Source organism: Chiroxiphia lanceolata, chromosome 5 (genome assembly GCF_009829145.1).
Source record: "Chiroxiphia lanceolata isolate bChiLan1 chromosome 5, bChiLan1.pri, whole genome shotgun sequence".
NCBI classification, from domain to species: domain Eukaryota; kingdom Metazoa; phylum Chordata; class Aves; order Passeriformes; family Pipridae; genus Chiroxiphia; species Chiroxiphia lanceolata.
This window is the reverse complement of record NC_045641.1, coordinates 67,267,254-67,289,462: the sequence shown is the minus strand read 5'-3', so window position 1 is coordinate 67,289,462 and position 22,209 is coordinate 67,267,254. Positions and strand designations below refer to the sequence as shown.

The 22,209-nt window shown below is 39.4% G+C and overlaps 1 protein-coding gene across 4 annotated transcripts in view; it reads right to left on the bottom strand.

The window, feature by feature from the left end:
- Positions 1-439: 439 nt before the first annotated feature.
- Positions 440-22,209, bottom strand: part of EPS8 (epidermal growth factor receptor pathway substrate 8) — a 136,289-nt gene continuing 114,519 nt past the window's right edge. For all 4 annotated transcript variants that reach the window (XM_032687235.1, XM_032687232.1, XM_032687236.1 and 1 more), the window contains 6 exons: positions 20,379-20,490; positions 19,353-19,496; positions 10,488-10,725; positions 6,809-6,989; positions 6,229-6,358; positions 440-1,699 (listed from right to left, as the gene is read on the bottom strand). In XM_032687235.1, the coding sequence (XP_032543126.1) occupies positions 1,586-1,699; positions 6,229-6,358; positions 6,809-6,989; positions 10,488-10,725; positions 19,353-19,496; positions 20,379-20,490 (919 nt within the window). In that variant the 3' untranslated portion in view covers positions 440-1,585. The remainder of the gene's footprint in view (positions 1,700-6,228; positions 6,359-6,808; positions 6,990-10,487; positions 10,726-19,352; positions 19,497-20,378; positions 20,491-22,209) is intronic.

Sequence of the window (22,209 nt, the reverse complement as noted above, 5' to 3'; positions counted from 1 at the left end):
GATGTAGTCATGATGCTGGTGTGCTGGTTGAAGTGTTTCCTAGAGGGAGAAAGCAATTGAGAATCATTGTTTCTTTCACTGGATAAGACAAGAATCCATTTTTAGTGACTGCTATGGCAGCTGAAGTCTTCAGTTTAGGATTTATCACTTACTGACCCGTTTCTGAATAAGACCATGCTTATGCAGACAGGCATAAAGAATATATATTAAATGTAAAAATGTGCATAGACACATAACCAACACACAGAAGTAATTATTTGTGAGGGCATCTACAATAAATGGCACTTAATAAATTTATTAAGAATTTAATCTTTTCTTTTGCGAAAAATGAATAGGATTCTTTTCTTCCCTTGTATGCAGAGGAAAAGTAAACTAATGGCAAAAATCAAGATTACTTTCTTATTTCATTACTGTCTTTGTAGCCACAAAGATACAACGATTTAACAGACAAGAAATACTGTTTATTGCAGACTTTAAGCTGATTCATGTGAAAAAGGCACTATGAAACTCAATCAAACTAGATGACTAAATTTGTCTAAATTAAGTGATATTATATATTATATATAATAAATATATTATATATAAAATCACATGACCATAACAGAACATTTTGTGACAAAAATCATTTCATCTTCAAAAATAACATTTTCTGGAAAGGATGTTTCCTCTTCTTTTCCCCCTTTTGCCTCCAGGAATCCACTTTCCCAAAAGATTACATTTATAAAAGAACAATAGTTTTTTTACATGAGGAAAAACTGGTATCTGGGATCAACACACAGAGAAGTCTAGATTATACACTGTTCTTTTGATGGGTTAAATTACAGGCAAAAAAAAATGCAAGTATATTAAAAAAACATACTGTGAGTTGTTGCATGGCCAGCTACAGCAGATCTCATCACCTCTTTGAGCTGAGTTGTGTTACTATATTCTAGTTATTCCTTCTTGTGCAATATTATAGTTCATCACGGGTGAAGTATTGATAAAATCAATGTACAGAGTATTATTTTGCTATAAACAGCATCATTAGTAATAAAACATCTTGGGAGTGATGCAAGAAAGATTCAGTCTATGTTGGGCTGCTGTTCATTCTCTAAAGATTTCCTCTCCAATTGCTGGCATCAACAACTTAAGTAAACGTCCTGCAGCCGAATGCATGACAAGAAAGACTGAGCCAAAAAGACATAATTGCACACTACAGCAAGAGATGAGATTCAGAATCTTATAATTACTGAAGGGGTCAAATGCTTTTTTTATTGCTGGCTCAGCTTCCCTCAGATGAATCACAGAGATGTGCTACAATTTGTCTGTCATGTTAATTCCATAAAAGCCAAGACTCATCTTTGGGTGTAAATGAATCATGTACCAATATTTTCACCTGCCAGGAAGCTCCACTGAATTTCTCATCTGCTTATTTTTCATGATGAGAAGGCAGCAGGAGGTACTCCTGTGGAGACTACTGTGAATTTTCTTTGTGTTGGCTAGTTAAGTTACAATATAGTAAGACATTCCCCTTCACTGCTTCCTAAAGCAAAGCTGGATGGTATGATGCTATGGGCAATGGAATTAAAGAAAAGAAGAAACACATTTAGTGGCTGCTCCCTTCATCAAAGGACTCCACACCTGAATCTGTGGCAGCTGCACTGATTTTTTCCTGTCGTCTTCTCATAATTTCTTGCAGTTCCGAACTACCACTGTTTGCCTATAAACAAAAAAGAAAAAGAGTTTATTTGTGGTTTTGGCACGTGATGACATTTCTCTTACAGCATTTTATTAATATTAAACAAATTAAACTCACCTTGCAGCTCCTATAAGAAAGTATTTACACTACCCTTAAATACAGACCAGAAAAAAGCCTGGAGACTAAAAGTGTGAGCTTGCCTTTCAGCACTGCTGAGCATCTTTAATTCTCACACAAGGCCCTGGAAGTGTTGGATATGTATGGGGTGAAATACAGGTTCAGCAAAAGCAAGTCAGCAAGTTTGCCTGGATTCCACCTTTGACTTAAAAATCAGGGCAATAATATTTAGAAATTAAAAAACTGTAAATAAATCCTTGATGGGTTTAGATTTATGTAAACGTAGAGGTCATACACACACGTGGGATTGCACAGCCAAGGGCTAAGCAAGGATTCAATCCCAGTCACTCACATTACATGATACACCATTGTGCATTTGCTGCTCAGAGACACAGGTTTCAAACTTGTAGCACAGTACTTGGAATTGAACCATATCACAATATTAGGAAGTATTGTGAGGACAAGGCTTTATTTCACCTTTTAAGAGTGAAAAACAGGTCTGCTGAGCCAGCTGCAAACAGATTGCTTTGACAACATAAATGAAGTTATTAGCAGGGCCAGGACACATATCCAGTAGAGCAGAACTTCCCAAAGTGTGCATGACTTTGAATAAAACCAGGGGATTACAAAGCAAGAGCCATATCTGCTACTGTATTATTTGGCTATGACACGACCTTCAAAACTTCAAAGCTTCCAAAATAGCCTCTGAATAAGGAGGCAAAAACTGTTTTTGAAATCTGTAAAAGAAATTCCAAGACTGTTAAGGGGAAAATCCTTAACACTGAAAATGTATCCTATTACATACATTTTAATTTAGATTTATCCCATTATATCCATTACAGTGCATTATCTGGTGCCATTACCTGGCCAGACAGGTTAGGTGTCGACAGGGAGGGAGGTTACAATGTTCCTTCTATTTAAATTACCATTGCTCTCTTCTCCCAGAGTGGATTGGGCAAAGCAGAGGACTTATAAGTGATTCTCTGAAGGCGAGAAAGCAGTTTTATTTGTCTTAATTCATTCTGTCCTTGCCCTTTTGGTTTTAGATACAGAGCAAGTGCAGCAGTCACCCACTGCTGAAGTCATGCATAAAAAAACACCTGACAACGTGCTTTATCAGGGGCCACATAGAAATATTTTTCTGAAAACAACTGAGCAGCCCAAGCTGAAAGAGTTTGCCCTCCTGATAACATCAGTGACCACATGACTGATGAGCTTGAAATGCTGCTTGACTAAACCAGCTGCAAGACACACGTGGCACAGCACAACAGGCACATCCTACTCAGAGGTGAGGAACAGAGTAGCAAAGCAGCCTAGGGCTGTTCTTAGGAATACAACTTTTGGAACAGACTGCTAGACCTTGGCCCCTTAGCCTCTAACCAGATCATGAGGTAAACTCCATCAGTCAGTCCCAGTTCTGGGATTGTGCCTGGGTCATTCCTTTCACCAAGGTGTCAAAGAGAATAAGCTGTTCTTCCAGGCAATTTGATATGTGTATTAGACAGAAACCATTTTCACTTTTAAAGGGATATGTGCCTGTGCTTCCCACTGATGGAGCACAAAGAGGTTTAGAATGGGGAACTCAAGTGTTCCCCCCTGGAGAGGACGGAAGTGGTGTTCAGCATATTGTGTCTCTACACTTATCTTCTTGAGCACTTTTCAACACCAGAGCCTGAAATGCTCAGCAGCACTTAATGAAATGGACACATAAAACCCCCATAATCATGGAGGTTATTAATATTTTCAACTTGCAACGAAAAAGTAAAACCATGTAAAGCAGAAGTAAATATGACCAGCCAAGCTGCTGCAATGTCCTGTACTTGGCTATAAGGTCAACTCCAGCTCTCTGGAGCAGCCCCAGGAAGAGCTCCCAAGAGGGATCCTGTGATCAGGACACAGAGCATGGTACATCCTGCCTCCTCCCAGGACATCCCTGCTGGCCACCACCACTTCCTCTGGCAGAAAGGAGGTGTTTGCCCTTGGCTATGACCAACTCTCTGCTGTCTTGACACACTGGTCGCACACAAAGTTATCTTTCAGCTTTTGCTTGGCCAGGCCAAGAAAGCTCTTAAACCCCAAAACACCTTCCCTGCACTTGCAGTCTGTTACTTGGTCATGTTCATACAGGGGCCACACAACTCCATTGGGAGTTCCTTGGATGCTTTAAACTCTGGTCTGATTCAGGGCTGAATGGAGTTACCATGAAAACAAAGTATAACAATTGAAAGTGTGGTACCTATTAATTTTCTTCCTTGTAAGGGTAAAATTATTAAATTCCAACAACGACTGCAATTCCAATTATAAAATTATAAAATTCTTCTGCCTGAGGTAAAAGAACACTAAAAAGAAACTGGGAAGATCTGGTTGTTCGTATCTGGGAATGCAGCCCCAAAGCTGAGAGTAAGGCCTGGGTTGCAGAAATGGTTTGAATCCAGAAACACTTGTGGAAGATCCCGAGTAGAAATTACAAAGAAAGAGAAGGCACAGAGTTCTGTAGTGCCAAAGAGTGTGTGGGTTTGCTCTGCCTCTGGCTCTTATTGCTATTTGTATTTATATGTATAAATACCCAGGGCATTTACTGCAATATGACATCACAAGTGCTACACAAAGGATGCCAGAGAACTTCCATGAAAATTTGGCACTCATTAATCATGTAGGACAATTATGGTGGTCAAACCCATAGCCCTGTTACTGCTCATAAAAAGCATTCAATTGTAAAATAGGCCTGACACTGGTACAAGCATGCATGTGCTTAAATGCTTCTGTTATTAGAAGTGTTTCCAATTTGAGCAATAAGAACATAGCCCTGTTTGGAACATGAAAGCTCATCTTTGCTGGGTCACATGTAGACATTTTGTTGTGATACTCATTCCCATAGCCTCTCTTAAACAAGAACAGCCTTCCTAAACCCTGTGATTTGAAATATTATAGGGAGAGAAATGAAGATGCAATTCCTTTGAAGATAAAATTCAACAAACAACAGGCTAAAGCCACCAGGAATTGCATAAATTCTGAAATTCATCAGTTAAACCTCAAATATCAAGACAGAAATAAATATTTCAATTACCTTTTCACTAAAAAAATTGAATGACCTTGTTAAACTGTCAGTATTCTTTTATTAATACTTGTAGAGCACCTGTTAGACAAGTTTGGACTTTTCAGTTTCCTGCAGAGTGAGACCTAACTGAGGCAAGGAGAATAACAGCACGGAGGGAAAAAAGGACAGATCCCTCCAGCCCAGTGCATCTCTGCTTTTCAAACCAACTTCCACTACAAAGGCACTTCCGTCTCAGTACACAGCAGTCTTATAAAAATGAAATAAGATTGTTAACATTAAAAAAAATTTGAAGAATACGCATATATTTTCACTAGGAAATAATGGATTGCTCTGGGCTGTAATGACTGACAATGCTAAGAACAAAGGTGAAATATTTCTCCCTTCCTCTCATAGGAAAATAGGGCTTGAAGAAAGGAATAAAGCAATTTCAACAATGTTAGAAAGTGGTGCTCTCTGATCCACACTGATCAGGCAAATTGTAAAATATGCATCATCTTAAATCTACCTTTAAAACTGTGCCTGGCAGTGAATGCTTAAAATCATTAAAGCAAGACAGTCTCAGCTTTGTAAGAGGACAGAAAAACATTTTAAACGTCAAGATTTTCTTTTAAATGGGATGTGAAGAATATAGCTTCTCATTTGGGTTAATCTCATCTCTAGACATTATCAAGTCCATTTCTCCACTTCCCACAGCAACTTTTAAAAGAAGTAGGTGCATCTCCAATTCTACTGGTTTAAAAATTGGCAAGCATTGTCCCCAGCACAGCTCTGTATACAAGCTTTTAAGGTGTTTAAGAAACAATACCACTGTAATTAAAGCAAACTGCAGCAGAGCAATAAATACAGAGATACAACACTTTATCCTTTACTCAGTAATTCTGGTAGCACAGTGTCCAAAGTGTCTGCTGCTCTTAGAAACCTTCCAATGCAGGTGCCACAAAGTTTGACCTGTAAGGCCTTGAGATTCAACAGTGAGCTCTACCACCTTCTCATGCCTAATAGATCAAATCTCCCCTACAAAGACAAAGCAAAACTAACACAACACCACCAAATGTACTAGGATTACCTGTTTGCCCAAGTACCAGGCAAAGCAAGAAGAAAAAGAAAGGGCATTTTACTCTCTCCTATTGTTTCCCCCAAAGCTCTTTTTGGCTTATTTTGACTTCTTGCAGTCTGGTTACGGCACAAAATGTCTTAAATGCGAGTACTATTTCTAATGCTGTTTCAATGAATTAATACCAAATAACTCAGAAATAATGCTTATCTACGTGATGGGAACTGAGGAAAAACCATCTGCTTCACAGAAAGAGTTATTTACTTGTACAGATTCAAAACTGGCAACCCAGCTTAGGTCAGTAAGAAGGGTTATCCATACCTCCAAGGCAGACTTCTGTACCGTGATTTGGCTGTAGACTCTCGACCCTTCTGGGCAAACAGTCCTCAGTTCCTCTTTATTGAGGGAGAAGAGCTGAGCACCTGTCAGCACACCAAGGCTGTTGACAGTCCTGGGGTCACACCAAGGGAACAAACAAGAAATGAGCAAAAATACAGCAGCCAAGAGAGAGAAGCAGGTTGTCTTTACCCCACATTGCCTCAGGTAGGGCTACTAAATTAAGAAAAACTTTTATACAACAGGACTCCTGAAGTCAATTGAGTATCATTTATGAGTACCACCGTTTGGTGGGGGCTAATAAACATCTATACTTCTGTAGATCTATAACCACATTGACATCTATTTTTATTTATATGTATATTAGGTACACTTATATATAAAAATATATATGTGTGTGTATACATATATATATATATATATATAGGTAAAAACAAAGTAGTTTTTCCAAGAGTGCAGCTGACATTTATTGGCTGCTCGATTTTAAAAAACGGTCAGACCCCATCCTACCTACTGACAGGAGAATAATTTAAATTAACCTTCATACATTTGCCCTCAGACTTACACAGGGTTGAATCCTTTGGACTGCAACCACGCTTTCACATCATCAGGGGAGGAGTCATAAGTGATGTTGACCACTGGGATGTTGGGTCGTGGCACGTGGAACTTCCTCTGGGCAGCGCTCCGGCCGATGGTGAGGCGGTGAACAAGTTCATCCTGCACCTCCTCCATCTGGGATTTCCTGCCTAAAGACAGAGGTCCCACAGGAGTTATTCTCAAAGTTGCTTTATCAAAGCCAGGTCTCTTCTTATACTCCACTGTAAACCTTAAACTTTTTTTTTTTCTTTAGAGATTCATTCGCTAGATCTGATCAAATTATTGTTGTCCTTTTTCCACCCCCTCCAGGAATATTTCAAGATTCCCAATCCTTTCTCTGTGAAGGAAAACAAACACAAAAAGTAAAAACCCAAGATTTCAACTGAGACCCTAGAAAGGAGACATGAGCTAGATGTCACACAGAGGTGTAGATCAGACTGACAGCACCCAAGCTACAGAAGAAAATGGACATGGAGAGTTATTCAATTGTCTGCCCTTTCTTCAAGTGTCATGTTTTAAAAATGAAAACAAAAAAAAAAAAAGGATGAGGGAGGTTATAAGATTGCTTACACTGTGGAAAGGTAGTGCTTTCCAAAAGCATTTTTTTCAATTGAAAGTCCAAGTTTTTAATGCAAATCAACATAGGGAAAAATATTTCCCAGCTGCTGACACATATCACTCATTGCACTTAATGAGCTATTACAGTAGTCACATTTTTGAAGGGATTTTAAGAAATGTGAATTCTTTCCAAGCCTGGAGTGACTGGTTAGCTGAAATATTGTCACATATTTTCCATTAGAAAGGGAAAGAAAAAGAAAAAAAGATACTTGGTCTCATAGGTAAGAGCTTGTTTGTTTGTTTGTTTATTTAAAAAAAACCCTGTATGAATTCCCTGTTTCCCAGACCCCATTTGTCTGAAGCATTTAGTTCAGTGGCTGGTCATTAGCAGGCAACAAACTGAAATGCTTTTCCAGCCATTTCAACAAAATCAATTATAATGACACTGAAAATTGTTTAAAATGCATATAGAAATTTCTATGGATAACTTCACTAAAATAGGTAGCATCCAAAAGGTGCATCTCAAAAATACTTTTTTTGAGCTCACAGAAGACACTGATTTAGCACAGTTGACCACTCTGTGCTGAAATTCTGGAACAACTATAAAAATCCTTTGACAAGCAACACAAATTATCTCAAAAATTCTCAGGATTTCCTTGCCAAGATATTTTTAGCGATCTTTATTCAACCTTCTCACTCTGATACACAAACAGTAACTACAGCACCTTCTCTGATGGACTCACATGGCAAAAGCTATTCCTTTTCCCCCATTACACTGAACAGAAGAAAACAACACAACTTCAATATGAAAAAAATGTAAGATAGCAAAAATGTTTCCTTTTATATTCTCTCAAAACCTCTCCAGGGATCAACATCTCTAGGCAGTTACACAAATAAAAACAAGCTTTACATAGGCCTCTAGGATTTATTTTTTTTTAATCACCAAAGTAAAAAAAAAAAAAAAGAAAAAACTTTGGTTTAGTCATTTTCTTTCTCCTTCTACAAAGTAGCCCCAGGTGCAAAGTGGACAAAGTATCTCTAGCATAACATTTCAGGCATTCAGGCCCTAATATGTAGGGTTTCCCTCTCCCCAGAGTGTGAATCAGAAACCCAAGTGACATGTGCTCAGTGATACATATGAAAATCTGAAATGGGTTATACTACTAAAGCCTTCAGGCAATGTTATTGAAGAATGCACCCATTGTTTTCCCAAGCAGGAAGAGAGAGAGAACATTGCTATCTTCCTTCTGTTTACACAGATTTTGAAAGACTTACACTTTATCTGGATCAAGACTGTATCAAAAGACAAATATTTAGCTGTTGGATAACAGATTGTTACTGCTGTTAGATGTGCTATCAGAAATAAGCAGGACACCCCAGGGGTGGAGCAGGTTCTCCATTGTTCTCTTCAGGAGTCAGGTGGGTACTTGGGCAGCAGCTGCAGGGGCGCGGTTTGGCCATCACCTTTGGGGAGGCACCTATTCTGCAAGGACTTTGAGGTACCTACAGTCCATTAACTGGGCTTTAGTGACAGCTCTGGGAGGGTACAGGAGCTCGTGTGTGACCCAGAGCCTCACTGGGGCTGAGAGGGCAAGAGATGTCTTGTAGCCACTTAGTCTACAGCAACCCTTCACAACTCACACCCTGTGCCTGAAGCCAGGACGGTCTTCTCATTTTCCACAGATGGATAGAGAAGGCCATCATGGATTCAAGGACACAAGTATGCTATGGCATGCAAAGTCCTTATGTGGAAATAAAATTATCATCATTTTTGTGCACGTGTGTGTGTATGTGAAATTCACTCTCACTTTCCCCACATTTTGTAACTGCTTGGATTTCTGATTTTATTTAAGTAACAAACTGCCCAAAATAGGACTAAGGCAGAAGCTCTCCCTACTGTTTCTTTGGGATACAGCAGTGAAGCCTGTTCCTCCTGCCAGGCTGTTCTTCATTTATAATTTCCAGCCAGACTATCCTTTAGGTGAATATATTAAAAGGGTCCCAGAGCCTTCCCAAGTTCAGAGCTTAGGCAAGAGCTTGTCCTCAACCAGACATGTGATTATCTACACAGGCACACTTCCCATCCACTGGAGACAGGGGGAAAAGAAGCTCTTCCCCAGAAAGGCTTATGCTCAATGCCAGTTTCTAACCTTAGGAGGAAGCAGGATTTTCTGATAAGGCAGGGAGGCAGAGGATGGGAAAAGCTGTCAAAAAGCTTGAACTACAAAAAGCTCATTATTTTAACAGCTATTTCTTTAAAAGCCGCAGCAAATTCTTGACTACATGTTTCAGTTATTACAAAGCCAAACAATCACATTGCTTTTTAAGCAATTTAGGACAGAAGTTAATGACTACATAAGTTCTTCCAACCCAACCTGCTTTTCAGTCAAGCCTCAGCATTGGCTGGGCTTTGTATTTACCAAGGTGGCCTTAATCAGAACTTTTCATGACAACCACACACTGTTGGATGTGCATTACCAAGCTTTTCCAGCTAAAGAGCTACCTCATAAGACAAGGGCATGAAAGTTCCATGGCTTGCCAGTTGCTGCTGCTTTGATCAAGCCAGGGGGACCTCACCACAAGATGAGCCTCCAACAACACTATTACAACATGGTTCTATGCATCAGCCAGACCTTCTGATGTATCCAAGTCTTCTTGCAAGCCTTGGATACATGTTTTAGAATGGTGCAAGTGACCTAGAACTATGGATGTTCATGCACTGAAGCGTAAAAACACTTTAAAAAGCATTTAGGTTGTAACACAGCAGTGAGTTTAGGTGGAAAACGTACATTAGCCAGAACACCAGCATGGGCATTTCCAGTGTTGAAAGTCACTGACTAGAGATCCCTGACATTCATAAAAGGAGAAGATTTAAGACTGGGACAAGTGATGAATGTTCTGTCCCTACTTACCAATATGATCACGGAGCGTCAGAACAAGCACAGAAAATCCGTATTTTAAACATGGGGTTAAAACTAAATTTTTCATTAAAATTTTATCTGAAACACAATTTTAAGGAATTCTAGGAGCGAGCAAAACACACGGGAACGGGAGAAATACTTTTTGTCTTGTTTCTTAGGCAAACTTACGATCCACAGGAATTTGCTTCTGCCTCTGAGTGTCTCGTGCAACGCTCCCACCGCTGTCGCTGGAGGTGCTGCTTTGGCGGCTGACGGCTGCTGGTGCCTTGGGCACGGGAACTGGAATAGGTGCTGGAGCACTGGGAGGGAGGGGGACAGCCACGGGGACAGGAGCAGGTGTGGGAGGTGGCGAAGGAGTAGCAGGAACCGGGTCAGATTGTTTTCCTACATAGTCCGTCCTCTGTTTCTGAAAAGACGCAGAGAGACTTTTAGTTCGACAGCAAAATCTTGACATCAAACTCGGGTTTCTGCTGGGATGCATTGTACCAATTGATGTCATTTATTACACAAAGGCATCTTACTTGCCAGATACAGCTCCAAAATTCGCCAAAACTTGATCTGGCATCAATGTTTGCCATCAATTTCCTTCTCTGTGGGACACAAAGCTCACAGCAATAGAATCATCTGAAATACTTTTCCTTTTGTCAAACAGGTGAATTCTATAAACAAAACTGTTTTTAAATCCCAAACCTCTATTACCTGGCACTTTTTAATAGCATTCAAAATTTCTGAATTATTGAACTTCATCAGTGTAAAAATGTGTATTTTAGAGATGTTATGTAAAAAAAAACCAGTGAAAAATGAATATACCCAGCCAAACCTAAGCCCAGCAAAGGCTTTAAGTTACAAATGTCAGTAGGATTAAGATAACACAGTGTTTCTTGAACTGCAGACAGTATTAAAGAGGTTCCTCTTCCTCCTCTCCATTCAGTTGTGTCTTTTCAGCTGTCAGTGTGATCACTACATATCGCCTCAATGTAACGATCCAATTAAAAAGAACCCAAATTCCACAATTCTTGGAATATGGCTGTTGTCTCTTTTCCCCCCAATCCATGCAAAGTTCTAAAACCACACAAGTTATCTTACTGTTGATAACTAACTAGCAGGTGTCTCAAGAGTAATTTTGGGAACAAATTTCTTCTTTGCTTTTGGAATGGCAGCAGTTGCAGGAAGGCACAAATATCTTCCCAAAGCAATCCCAACGACAGACAAGTCCATAAGCAACCTATGCTACCCTTTTCTTTCAAACAGTTCACACTCCCTGTCCCACTGTTAAACAGTGCTCCCTCTCTGCAACTTGGGACTAACACAGCTTGAAAGTTCAATATTAAAGTTTGTTTGCCCAATAGGAAAGCCTCATTTCTTAGTTATGAGAAGTGTGTTTGCTTTGTTATGAAGACAGATGAGTACATTCCCCAGATTCATTGCTACTTCCTGAAATACCTGTCCCTATTTCCTTGGAGGCAGAGGGTTTACAGCAGATCAAGTAGGGAAATATTTGTAGGAGCCATATGTTAGAATCTGAGCGGCAGATCACTGCCCTGACAACAATGAAACTTTCATGAAATGTCAACAACTGCCCTGCTACAGGAATCTCCAACTCAGTTAAGTCCAGCTGATGGACAAGGCATTTTATCATGACTGTAAACTGGTACCATTGCAGCTAGAGAAGCCACACCAGCAGAAAACTTACCCCATTGGCTTCTGCAGCCTGAGAAATCAGTCTTTTATTTCCCTTAGAAAATTTTTCATTTTAATTGTAACAGTCAGTTACTGAAACAAACGTTTTTGTTTATTTGTTTTCATCTTAGCATTTAGCTGTTCAAAGGCATTCAGCTCTCAACTGTTTTGTGTCCACCTTGTGCGGTGCATTGTGGGGAGATAAGAAAAAATAACCATGACTTTTCTGTGTGCTGCTATTTCAATGTTAAGACAATACTTTTTAAAATGTCAAATGACAAGAAAGGTGAACTGCATAATATAAAAGAGAACAAGCAGAATAAATATATTTATGAAATTTGCCCTTTGGTGGGAAGAGAGCGCCCTACAAGGTATATAGCAAATATACCATAATTTATGATATATACATGTACTATGCTATATCCAAAAGCTTGTTAATGAATTTAAAAATTTCACAAAGATTAAAATGTTCTAATGATATTCACGTTTTTTAATCTTGTCCACAGATTCCAATTACTAGACTGTTATCCCCACAACGTACCTACATGTCCCTTGATCTACTCAAAAAAACATGCAAAGAAAAAGTAGAACTTTTTTATGTTAGAGAAGATTCATTACAAACCAAGGCATCAACTACACATCACCACAATCATAATGCAGAAAAAGTGATAGCTAAAAACCACATGTAGCTCTCAATGGATGCTACTGGAGTGGTTTCAAAGACATGTTGTACTGCACTCATAAGCTTCATCAAAACAACTTGCTGGAGTAAAAACAAAAATTAATCTGGAAGCATCACTCAAATTCTAAATTTACAGATGAAACCATAGTTTGCATTTTGCATTTTGTTGAACAGTGCCCAAAAGCCAATTATATATCTGAATCGCATTTAACATTTCTTTTTTTAACTCTTCTTTTTTTAACTCCAGATCTTTTGAGGACATCCACACATTCATCTCATCACTTCTATTCATTGTTACAAAAAGAACCAAACATGCATTATGGAATTGGTAACTACACAGTACAACAGATTAATTTTGGAGGTTCAATATCAGAAGAGTAATTCAGTTACCTCTGAAAGCTCTCCCAGTAATTGCTGTGAGGAAAATGGAGTAAATCACATCAAATAGTATTGCCAGAAAGGTAAAAAGTAACTGCCTCACACATCACTCCTGAAACCTCATGCACATTAGCAATTTAAAACAAAGGAACATCAGTGTTAATTATTACTCTTCTTACTCACTAAGAAACTCACATAGTGATTTATTCTCATATTCTTGTTTTGAATAAGGAAGAGAGTGCTGGCTCCAAAACATACATATGTGACACCATACAAGCAATCAGCTCTTTTCAAAGTCCCTACTCGGACAAAAACTTAGAAAGAGGTTTAATAAAAAAAAAAAATCCAGAGAAAAAACTGACAATGGATTTAAGATCATCAGGTGCATGTAGAGAACACTTTCAACTGTAGAACAATAAGAGTTAAGTCACAGCAGGTATTAAGAAAAGCACTTATTTGTTTTAGCTCCAGAAATGTTGGGTGGCTCAGAAAATGAGATGAAGGTCGCTGCTGTCAGACATGTACTCATGGAACGGGTTGGGAGAGACCTTGACACTCCATCCAGTTCCAAACCCCTGTCCCAAGAGGGACACCTTCCCACTAGACTCAACCTGGCCTTGAACACTTCCAGGGATAGGGCATCCACAACTTCTCTGGGCTATCTGTGCTGGTGCCTCACCAATCTCACAGTAAAGAATTTCTTCCTAAGATATAATCTAAACCTCTTCAAGATTAAAGCCACTATACCCTGTCCTATCACTATATGCCCTTGTAAACATCCCTCTCCAGTCCTCCTGTGGGCTCCCTTTAGGTACTGACAGGCAATTACAAGGTTCCCCCAGAGCCTTCTCTCCTCCAGGCTGAACAATCCCAATATTCTCAGCCTTTCTTGATAGCAGAGGTGCTCCATCCCTCTGATCATCTTGGTGGCCTCCTCTGGACTCTCTCCAACAGGTCCATGTCCCTCCTGTGCTGAGGACCCCAGAGCTGGAGGTGGGATCAGGGCAGACTAGAGGGACTCAGTGGAGCAGACCAGAGGGGCAGAATCACCTCCCTGGACAATTTGCTGACTAGCTACTCACTCATTTCCTCACAGCAATAAGAACAATGAACAATTCTGGGGTTTATTTTTCCTTCTTCCTCATATTTTTATTTCTTTTGAGAATAAACTTGCAATCGTCAACTCATGTAAATTGGAACAAATCCTTGGAACTGTGATGATACACATACACTCATTAAAAATCTGGATACACCAGAAAAGCTTGCTGGGACTAAATTTTGTTTTCTTATTTCTTGCCAGAAAACCTTTGCTTTTACAGGGAAAAAAAATGAACTCCCAAAGCTGTTTTCAACATACTACAGGCTGCATCTTGTAAAAAAACCCCCAAGATTCAGTATGGTTCAACCTGTTTTTAATGAAAGCAAAATAATAAGTTTGAGTAAAAGTGCTAATGGTATCAATCCTAATTCTTGATCATTGTAAAAGACTGAGAACAATGTATTTTCAAATGCATTTTGGTATTAAAAAAGGAAATATGTATATTCAAGCTATGGTAAATACTTAACATTAAAGAGGCATTGGAAGCAGCCACAACTAGTGTTAGTGCTGGGAAATGTTCTCATTAACACAGACACAGAACTTCCCGTTTACTCTCTTTCTGGACATTTTAGTGCCACATTCCTGTTTGCACAGTGACAGGAGTCCACCAAGAGGGATGCAGAGCATTCAGCCTCAGTTTTGTCAACAGCATTGTGGTTTGGGTGTTTTCCTGAGACTCATTCGAAGAGAGAACCAACCACTTGTCTTCAGCCAAAAGGGCCAATGAGGTACCAAAGACTGGAAGTAAAAATTTCAAGTGAGGTCTTTAGCCAGAGTTTACTTTGGTGGGCTCAGCTGTTACACAAACAGCTGCCTATTAAAATCCCACTAAAAGTCACCAAAATAAATCTTTGCAGGGTGCAATTTGTGATTTTACTGAATTTACAGGAAATTTAGACAGAATTTACTTATTCAAACTGTTATTAGTTAGGGTTAATAATCCCCCGAAGGAAGAAGGAAAGAAAGGGAGGGAAAGAAAGGGAGGGAAAGAAAGGGAGGGAAAGAAAGGGAGGGAAAGAAAGGGAGGGAAAGAAAGGGAGGGAAAGAAAGGGAGGGAAAGAAAGGGAGGGAAAGAAAGGGAAAGAAGGGGAAAGAAGGAATGGACAAACTGGGGACTTTCAAGTCTTATCATTAATGAAATCCTTTTTACAAGTACTCAGTACATTTTTGTGTAATACATGGCATCCCATACTTTGAGATTGGATAAATTTTGAACCGGACAGGAAAGAACTTTTTCTTTTCTTTTTTAAAGCCCTCAGTAAGTCTTTGTCTGATGGAAGCTCTCAAGAGAATTTGATATGAAATGAGATAAAAAAAGATACTGTCCCTTGGTCAAGAATTCTGACATGTCATTGGCTACTGCAAAATGAACATCTGGCACGTGCATCTCTTCATTATCAAACACTTCATGATCTGCAGGAAAGATACCAGTTGGCAAAAGATGAGTATGACACTAACTTGGAGTCACAAACGCTGTGCTTGAGGGAAAACAACTTCCCACAGAGGTGTTTTTGGTGAGCTGATAAACAGAGAGACTTGAAAGAAAGGTTTTGATGGTAGATCACCAAGAAAGGCAAAGGACACTTGTCCCAAATGAGGTGGAGACCTTTGTCTTGGTGTTTACCTACCTTAGACATGCTTCTTATGTACCCTATCATTGTGGACAGTCATGTTTTTTTAAAGTAAGACTACAGGACTGCATTTGACTTAACATTTACTCTTTATGCCTGAGGATTTCATACACATCACTGATAATACAACTGTCTCACCTCACAAAGGGTGTCAGGAGATTAATTAACATGCCCACCAAGATACACAGCTCTATCCCAATTATCTTCTTCAAACTTTGCTTTCAAGAGTATTAAAAAAAGGCAATAAAATGCACTGTAAACAGGAAATACTATGATGAATTATTTTATAGGTTCACCAGCAATACTTGTAGAAATTAAGAAATCAGAGTGCTTGAGAAACTGTTTATATTCATACATAATGGGATGGTGAAATACCACTGTTGGTTCAAAACTAAAAGGCAGATTAAATGACCAACACCACAGAAAACTCTTATAAACAATAACTAACATTAGTAGAAAATAGAAGAATTCAGCAAAATGTTCTCCTAAAAGTACCAAACAAGTAAAAATACTGTTGCCTGGAACTAATTCAACTGACCAGAAGACAGACAACATTACACCCTCCAACTCACAAGGATGATGAAATATCTAGGATATTACTGGCAATGTCCCTGCAAGTATCACCTCAGTGCTTTCATGTAACGATCTGAGACCTGGATCCTGAAAGAGACTGAGTGAAAAATCAGGATCTAAACTAATGTGTGGGCTCAGAGGTCACTAGGAAAGGGAACACAGTGAGAGTAAAATAAACTTTGCATCTCTGAGAATAGCTGTGATAATGAGGTATCCACCTCTCAAAGAAAGGGTGTCTGTCTGTAGCATAATCAAATGAAATAATTATGTCTTTCAGTGGAATCCTTAATCCTTCCTAGTAATCTAGAAACATCCTTTGGTGCCCAGTGCATTGATGGCCATTAGCCTTTAAATGAAGACACCAACCTTGCACACAGCACTTATCACAGAATCACAGAATCACAGAATCAGTTGGGTTGGAAAGGACCTCCGAGATCATCAAGTCCAACCCTTGATCCACTACCACCCTGGTTACCAGACCATGGCACTGAGTGCCACACCCAGTCTTATCTTAAAAACCTCCAGGGACAGAGAATCCACCACTTCCCTGGGCAGCCCACTCCAATGTCTGATTACCTTCTCTGTAAAGAATTTCTTCCTAATATCCAACCTAAACCTCCCCTGGTACAGCTTAAGACCATGCCCTCTTGTCTTACTGCTGGTTGCCTGGGAGAAGAGACCAACCCCCACCTGGCTACAACCTCCTTTCAGGGAGTTGTAGAGTGATGAGGTCTCCCCTGAGCCTCCTCTTCTCCAGGCTGAACAGCCCCAGCTCCCTCAGCCTCTCCTCATGGGACTTGTGCTTTTGAGTCCCTTCCCCAGCCTTGTTGCTCTTCTCTGGACCTGCTCCAGCACCTCAATGTCCTTCCTGAACTGAAGGGCCCAGAACTGGACACAGCACTCCAGGTGTGGCCTCACCAGCGCTGAGTACAGGGGAAGAATCACTTCCCTGGTCCTGCTGTCACACTGTTCCTGATCCAGGCCAGGATGCCACTGGCCGCCTTGGCCACCTGGGCACACTGCTGGCTCATGTCTGCAGCTCACACCACAGCAGACAGGACACTCTGAAGGCAGTCTTTTGAAAACCAAAGATGACTTAGGAGAGCAGCAAAAGCCGCACAGCACCAGGTGCTGAGCCTGCTCGTGTTCAGGGTCTGGCAAAGGCAACGATAGGAACCGCTTCAATTTCCTGCTCTACCCACAAGCTCTCCTGCCTGACCTTGGGCGAGGCAGTCATCCCTTCAATGCCTCATTTCTTTCTGAAATAGCAGCAATGTCTCACAGCGCCGTTATGGAAATAAATAGAGTTATGCAAACAGATCCCAAATGAACCGTGTATCTATCACAGGAGAACAGACAAATGAGCACGCTCAGGAGCGCTAAAATTATAATAATCACCATGAAGTTAAGAACAACATTACTGACATTCTTGGTAAAGACTCCATTTATCTTGTGCAATCCATTATATTCTTAAATAATTTCACAGTATTTCAAGCTCACATTTGAATATGATCAAGCTGTAGGGAGTAACCTGCCAGCAGGCAAAGAAACAAACTTATGTTAAATGTTGTTCTCTGACCCTAATTTTTATAGGTCCATGGAGAATGCTTTGTGGAAATGATTACTTTATTATATGCCATGTCTTGTCATTATTTCAAACAGAAAACTGCAAACCCTGCAGTGCATTACAAAGAACAGCGTAAGAACCTCTACTCAAAACTGTACTTGGTCTGCTCAGGACTTGTTGGCAAATTCCAAACACACAAAATGACATGCACATGAATTAAAAAACAAGTCAGATCTTTAAATCAGGATTTGAAAAGAACTCTAGATTCATGCTTCATTTCGCAGACAGGTAAAACCATAATCAATTCAGAATGAGCCAATACATTACAGGCAAACAATTATGGATAGGAAAGCTCAGAAATGGTCTGATTCAAGCCCATGTAGTAGACCCAAGATAGGTCTACTACATTATTGTGCAAAACATTATGGCATTTTTGGGTTTTCAGTCATCAGCTGCAATGTGCAGGGACAAGGAATGAATATTAGATTAAATTAAACTTCAAGTTTTAACTGAAATTTGGATTGCATTTGGACTTAAAAAGTCTGATTCAGAGGTAGGCCTGGAATTTCTGCTTAATCCAAGCTTGTTTGCCTAAACTTTCAAGATCATTGGAAATAAAAGGAAAGAAACAGGTCTTAGAAAATAGAACCTGTTATTTAAGCAGCCTCTGACTCCCTTTACATTTTCTCTAAAAATATGCAGTACAACTTTATCCTGTATATCCTTACTTAGGTGGACAATTGCACTGATTTAAGATTACTTTTTTTTAAAGTATTTTACTCTCTAATTCTGTTGAACACATAAAAGAAACAACAACAACAAAAATCTTAATTCCACACCACTACATGAAAGAAAGAAAACCAGAATTAGGTCAGGATAATAAAGTGCTATTGATGCACAGACAAAGTAATTGAAAAACACCTGCTTTGGGAATGCAAAAGCAAATATGCCTTTTTTATGACTACAAAATTACAATAATTTAAAAAAATCAAGACCGAGATAGAGACACACAAAGACAGAAAATAAAAAGAAAAGCTACAGTTCACTCTCCTAGGAGAAACAAAGATGACCCTACCTTAAATAATTCAAACTCCTTCTTTGGCATCAACAGCTATCAATCCACAAAGGATATTTGCAATTAAAATAAATACATACAGACCCATTAGGATTCAAATTACCACCTCTAAGCAAATAATCAGGAAACAAACAAAGTAAAACGTTTCGTTGTGTCTCTATCACATTTATTCTCAAGCTGGACTCTATGAAACACAGAATCACCCTCATGCTGTACAAGAAATTTAAATGCTTTTTGACATATCAGTGGAACATGCAACTACTTTAGCCCTGCTGTGAACCTCTTCCTCCTCCACATGCACACATTTGCACTTGAAAGGAAAGTTTTGCTCCCAACAGGAGACAGTACCTGGATGGTGCGGGTATACACAGGCTCCGGCCATCCCTGACCACCTTCTTGACTCCTCAGAGGATCCAAAATATTGTTTGGCACAAAGCCTGTGCTGCCACTCCTGTTCTGAACCTTCCACCACTGCTTTCTGTCATCCAGAATCTGAAATAATTTGGTAAATTAATTACATATTTTTTTCTGACTTTCCTCCTGCCAGTACTTAGGCTGTGCATAATTTCAAAACAAAGCCATAACTTTGCCAGGTTCTGTGGCTGCCAACAGATCTTACAGAGATATGTCCCTAAGAAACCTCTGTATCTTCCTTGATTATCATCATTATTAATTCTACATGGTTGTATTGCACTTTTCGAAACAGGGCTCTCAAGGAAGGACATGGAAGAGAAGTGTGTAATGAAGCTCTGTAAAGACAGACATGTGATGGATCAGACACAGGGGAAGGAAAATCAAGTACTTGCACAGAGAGGCTGGCACCTCTACAACCCATATGCTGGCAACGAAAGGATTAAATAATTATTAATAACCCAAGTAAAAGGGCATTGTTCTAGAAGAGGACAAATTTGGAGAGACAGCACTTCTGGGTAAACACGGAACTGGAGCAGGATGGCCAGGAAAAGCCAGAAATCTGACTGCCTGCTGTACGATCCCATTCACAACATTTTCTGTCTTCGTTGCTCCCTTCCTTCCAAACGTATCTCGCCTTCAGGGAATCAACTCCTCTCTCCCTATACCCAGTGCGTACACAGACAGTGTTTGCCAGAGCCAGTTCTTTAAATACTACTAAATGTTTAAAAGCAACACCAGAGACAATGTAAAAAAAACCCCACAAATATATTCCCAGCACGGATCTCTACAGCACCCTTCGCAAAAACGACGTGAAAGAAATTAAACTGAATTTTCCATATTGAGGGAGATAAATCAGACACATTGCAGCAAACATTAAGGACAGCCACACTGCCCACAGAAAAGGTACTCTCAGCTTTGAGCAGCACCAGAAATTTGTGTTCTCTTTGCAAACAGAATTACCTCTACGATCTCTTCTTTCGTGACAGAAAGCTCACTGTTGTTTCTTGCCACAAATTCGTACTTGCATTTGGCATATTTCTTGCTCTGTGCTTTATTGTGTGCTTCATAGTTTCTGCAAAGCAAAGATCAGACTATTGTTCAGTGAGACATTCAAGCAAATAAAACCATAAATGCCCTCTTCCAACAACCTGCAAAACATTTTTTTAAAAAACCACCTCTCAACCATAACATGTTGCTGCTGTAGAACTGCCTATTCATAATACACTGATTTAAATGCCAAAAAAAGAAATAAAAAATAAATAAAACAAAAGAAAGAGGTGGTTGAACCACATGGACCTCAAGAACTGATAACCTTTATCAGCTCACTGCTTGCAAGATGTATGATAACGACTTGGATTAGCAGGTGCCATTGTTTTAAAATAAATAGGTACACTATATTTAGTTTGTTTTCCTACTGAAGATTAAACAATAATTTGTTACAGAAGCAAATGACTATACTTACTATATAATTGATAGCTTGTGCTTTGTATGAAATGATATTTCTAATGTTCATCATAAATTGTTTCAAATTCATAGTAGATGAATAAATTTTTGCCATAAACCCTAATGGAATTAAACTCTAAAAACCACTCACCTACTGTCAGATCAGTTTTCTTAACTGACCATAAGATACCATCAACTCTAACAATCTCAGGTTACTTCATCAATTAAAAATGAGAAATAATTTCTTGGCAGTTACAAACTGGGTTCATGGCAGAACAAAGCATACCACAGTTTAGCTCTGTATCTTTCTGTTTGCATGAGGAATGACCCACTCAGAACGCCTTTGGTTAAGAAGCTACTAGGTTTTTTGATGTAGTACCTCTTCAAGTGGAAAAGTTCCCAGCCCACTCAAAACAGATCCAAAAAAAAAACCCCACCCCCAATAATATTATTTATTTATTGCAAATTACACCAAACTGCATAAATCCATACCAGGCGGTAAAACAAACTAAATAAGTAGTAAAATAAATAAAATATAAAATAAAGTATAAAATAAAATAAATATAAAATAAATTTAAATAAATATAAAATAAAATACAAAATAAAATATAAAATAAATAAATATTTTTGAACAGCTAATGAAAGCATGCAGCAACTGATGGCTTGAAATGCTGCACACATCACAGCACAGGGATACAAATGCAGACGGTTGCTGATGCTGGCGCTGTGTAACTGTGGGTCCCAGGTGTGCCTGAGCAATCCAGTAGTTACCTGGCTATGGCATGGCTGTGGAGAACTGTCTCACTTGACTTGAAGAGCAGAACCAAGGAGGAGTCATATTTAGATTGAAAGATTATTTTGAGAGAAAGACAAAACACTACAAGTGTTTAAGGAGAGAGTGAAAAGCAGGGGATGGACCCCAACCTGCAGAATAGCTGTTATGAGGCTCAACAATGTGTGAGCAATCCAATTTTTTCTGCCACCCACCTAAAATGTATATAATTTTGAACTTCTTTCTTACTATCTCAGCTCTGACAGTGCTTTTACTTTTAGGCTGTCTTTCCAAAATCCCTCTACTACCTGAAGGGACCCTATGGGAAAGATGGGGCAAGACTATTACAAGGGCATGTAGAGACAGGACAAGGGGGAATGGGTTTAAATTAAAAGAGGACAGGTTTAGATTATTACAATATTAGGAAAAAATTCTTTACTCTGAGAGTGTTGAGGCACTGGAATAGGTTTCCCATGGAAGTTGCAGATGCCCCATCTCTGGTAGTGTTCAAGGTCAGGTTGGATTGGGCTCTGAGCAACCTGGTCTAGTGGAAGGTGTCCCTGCCCACTGCAGGAG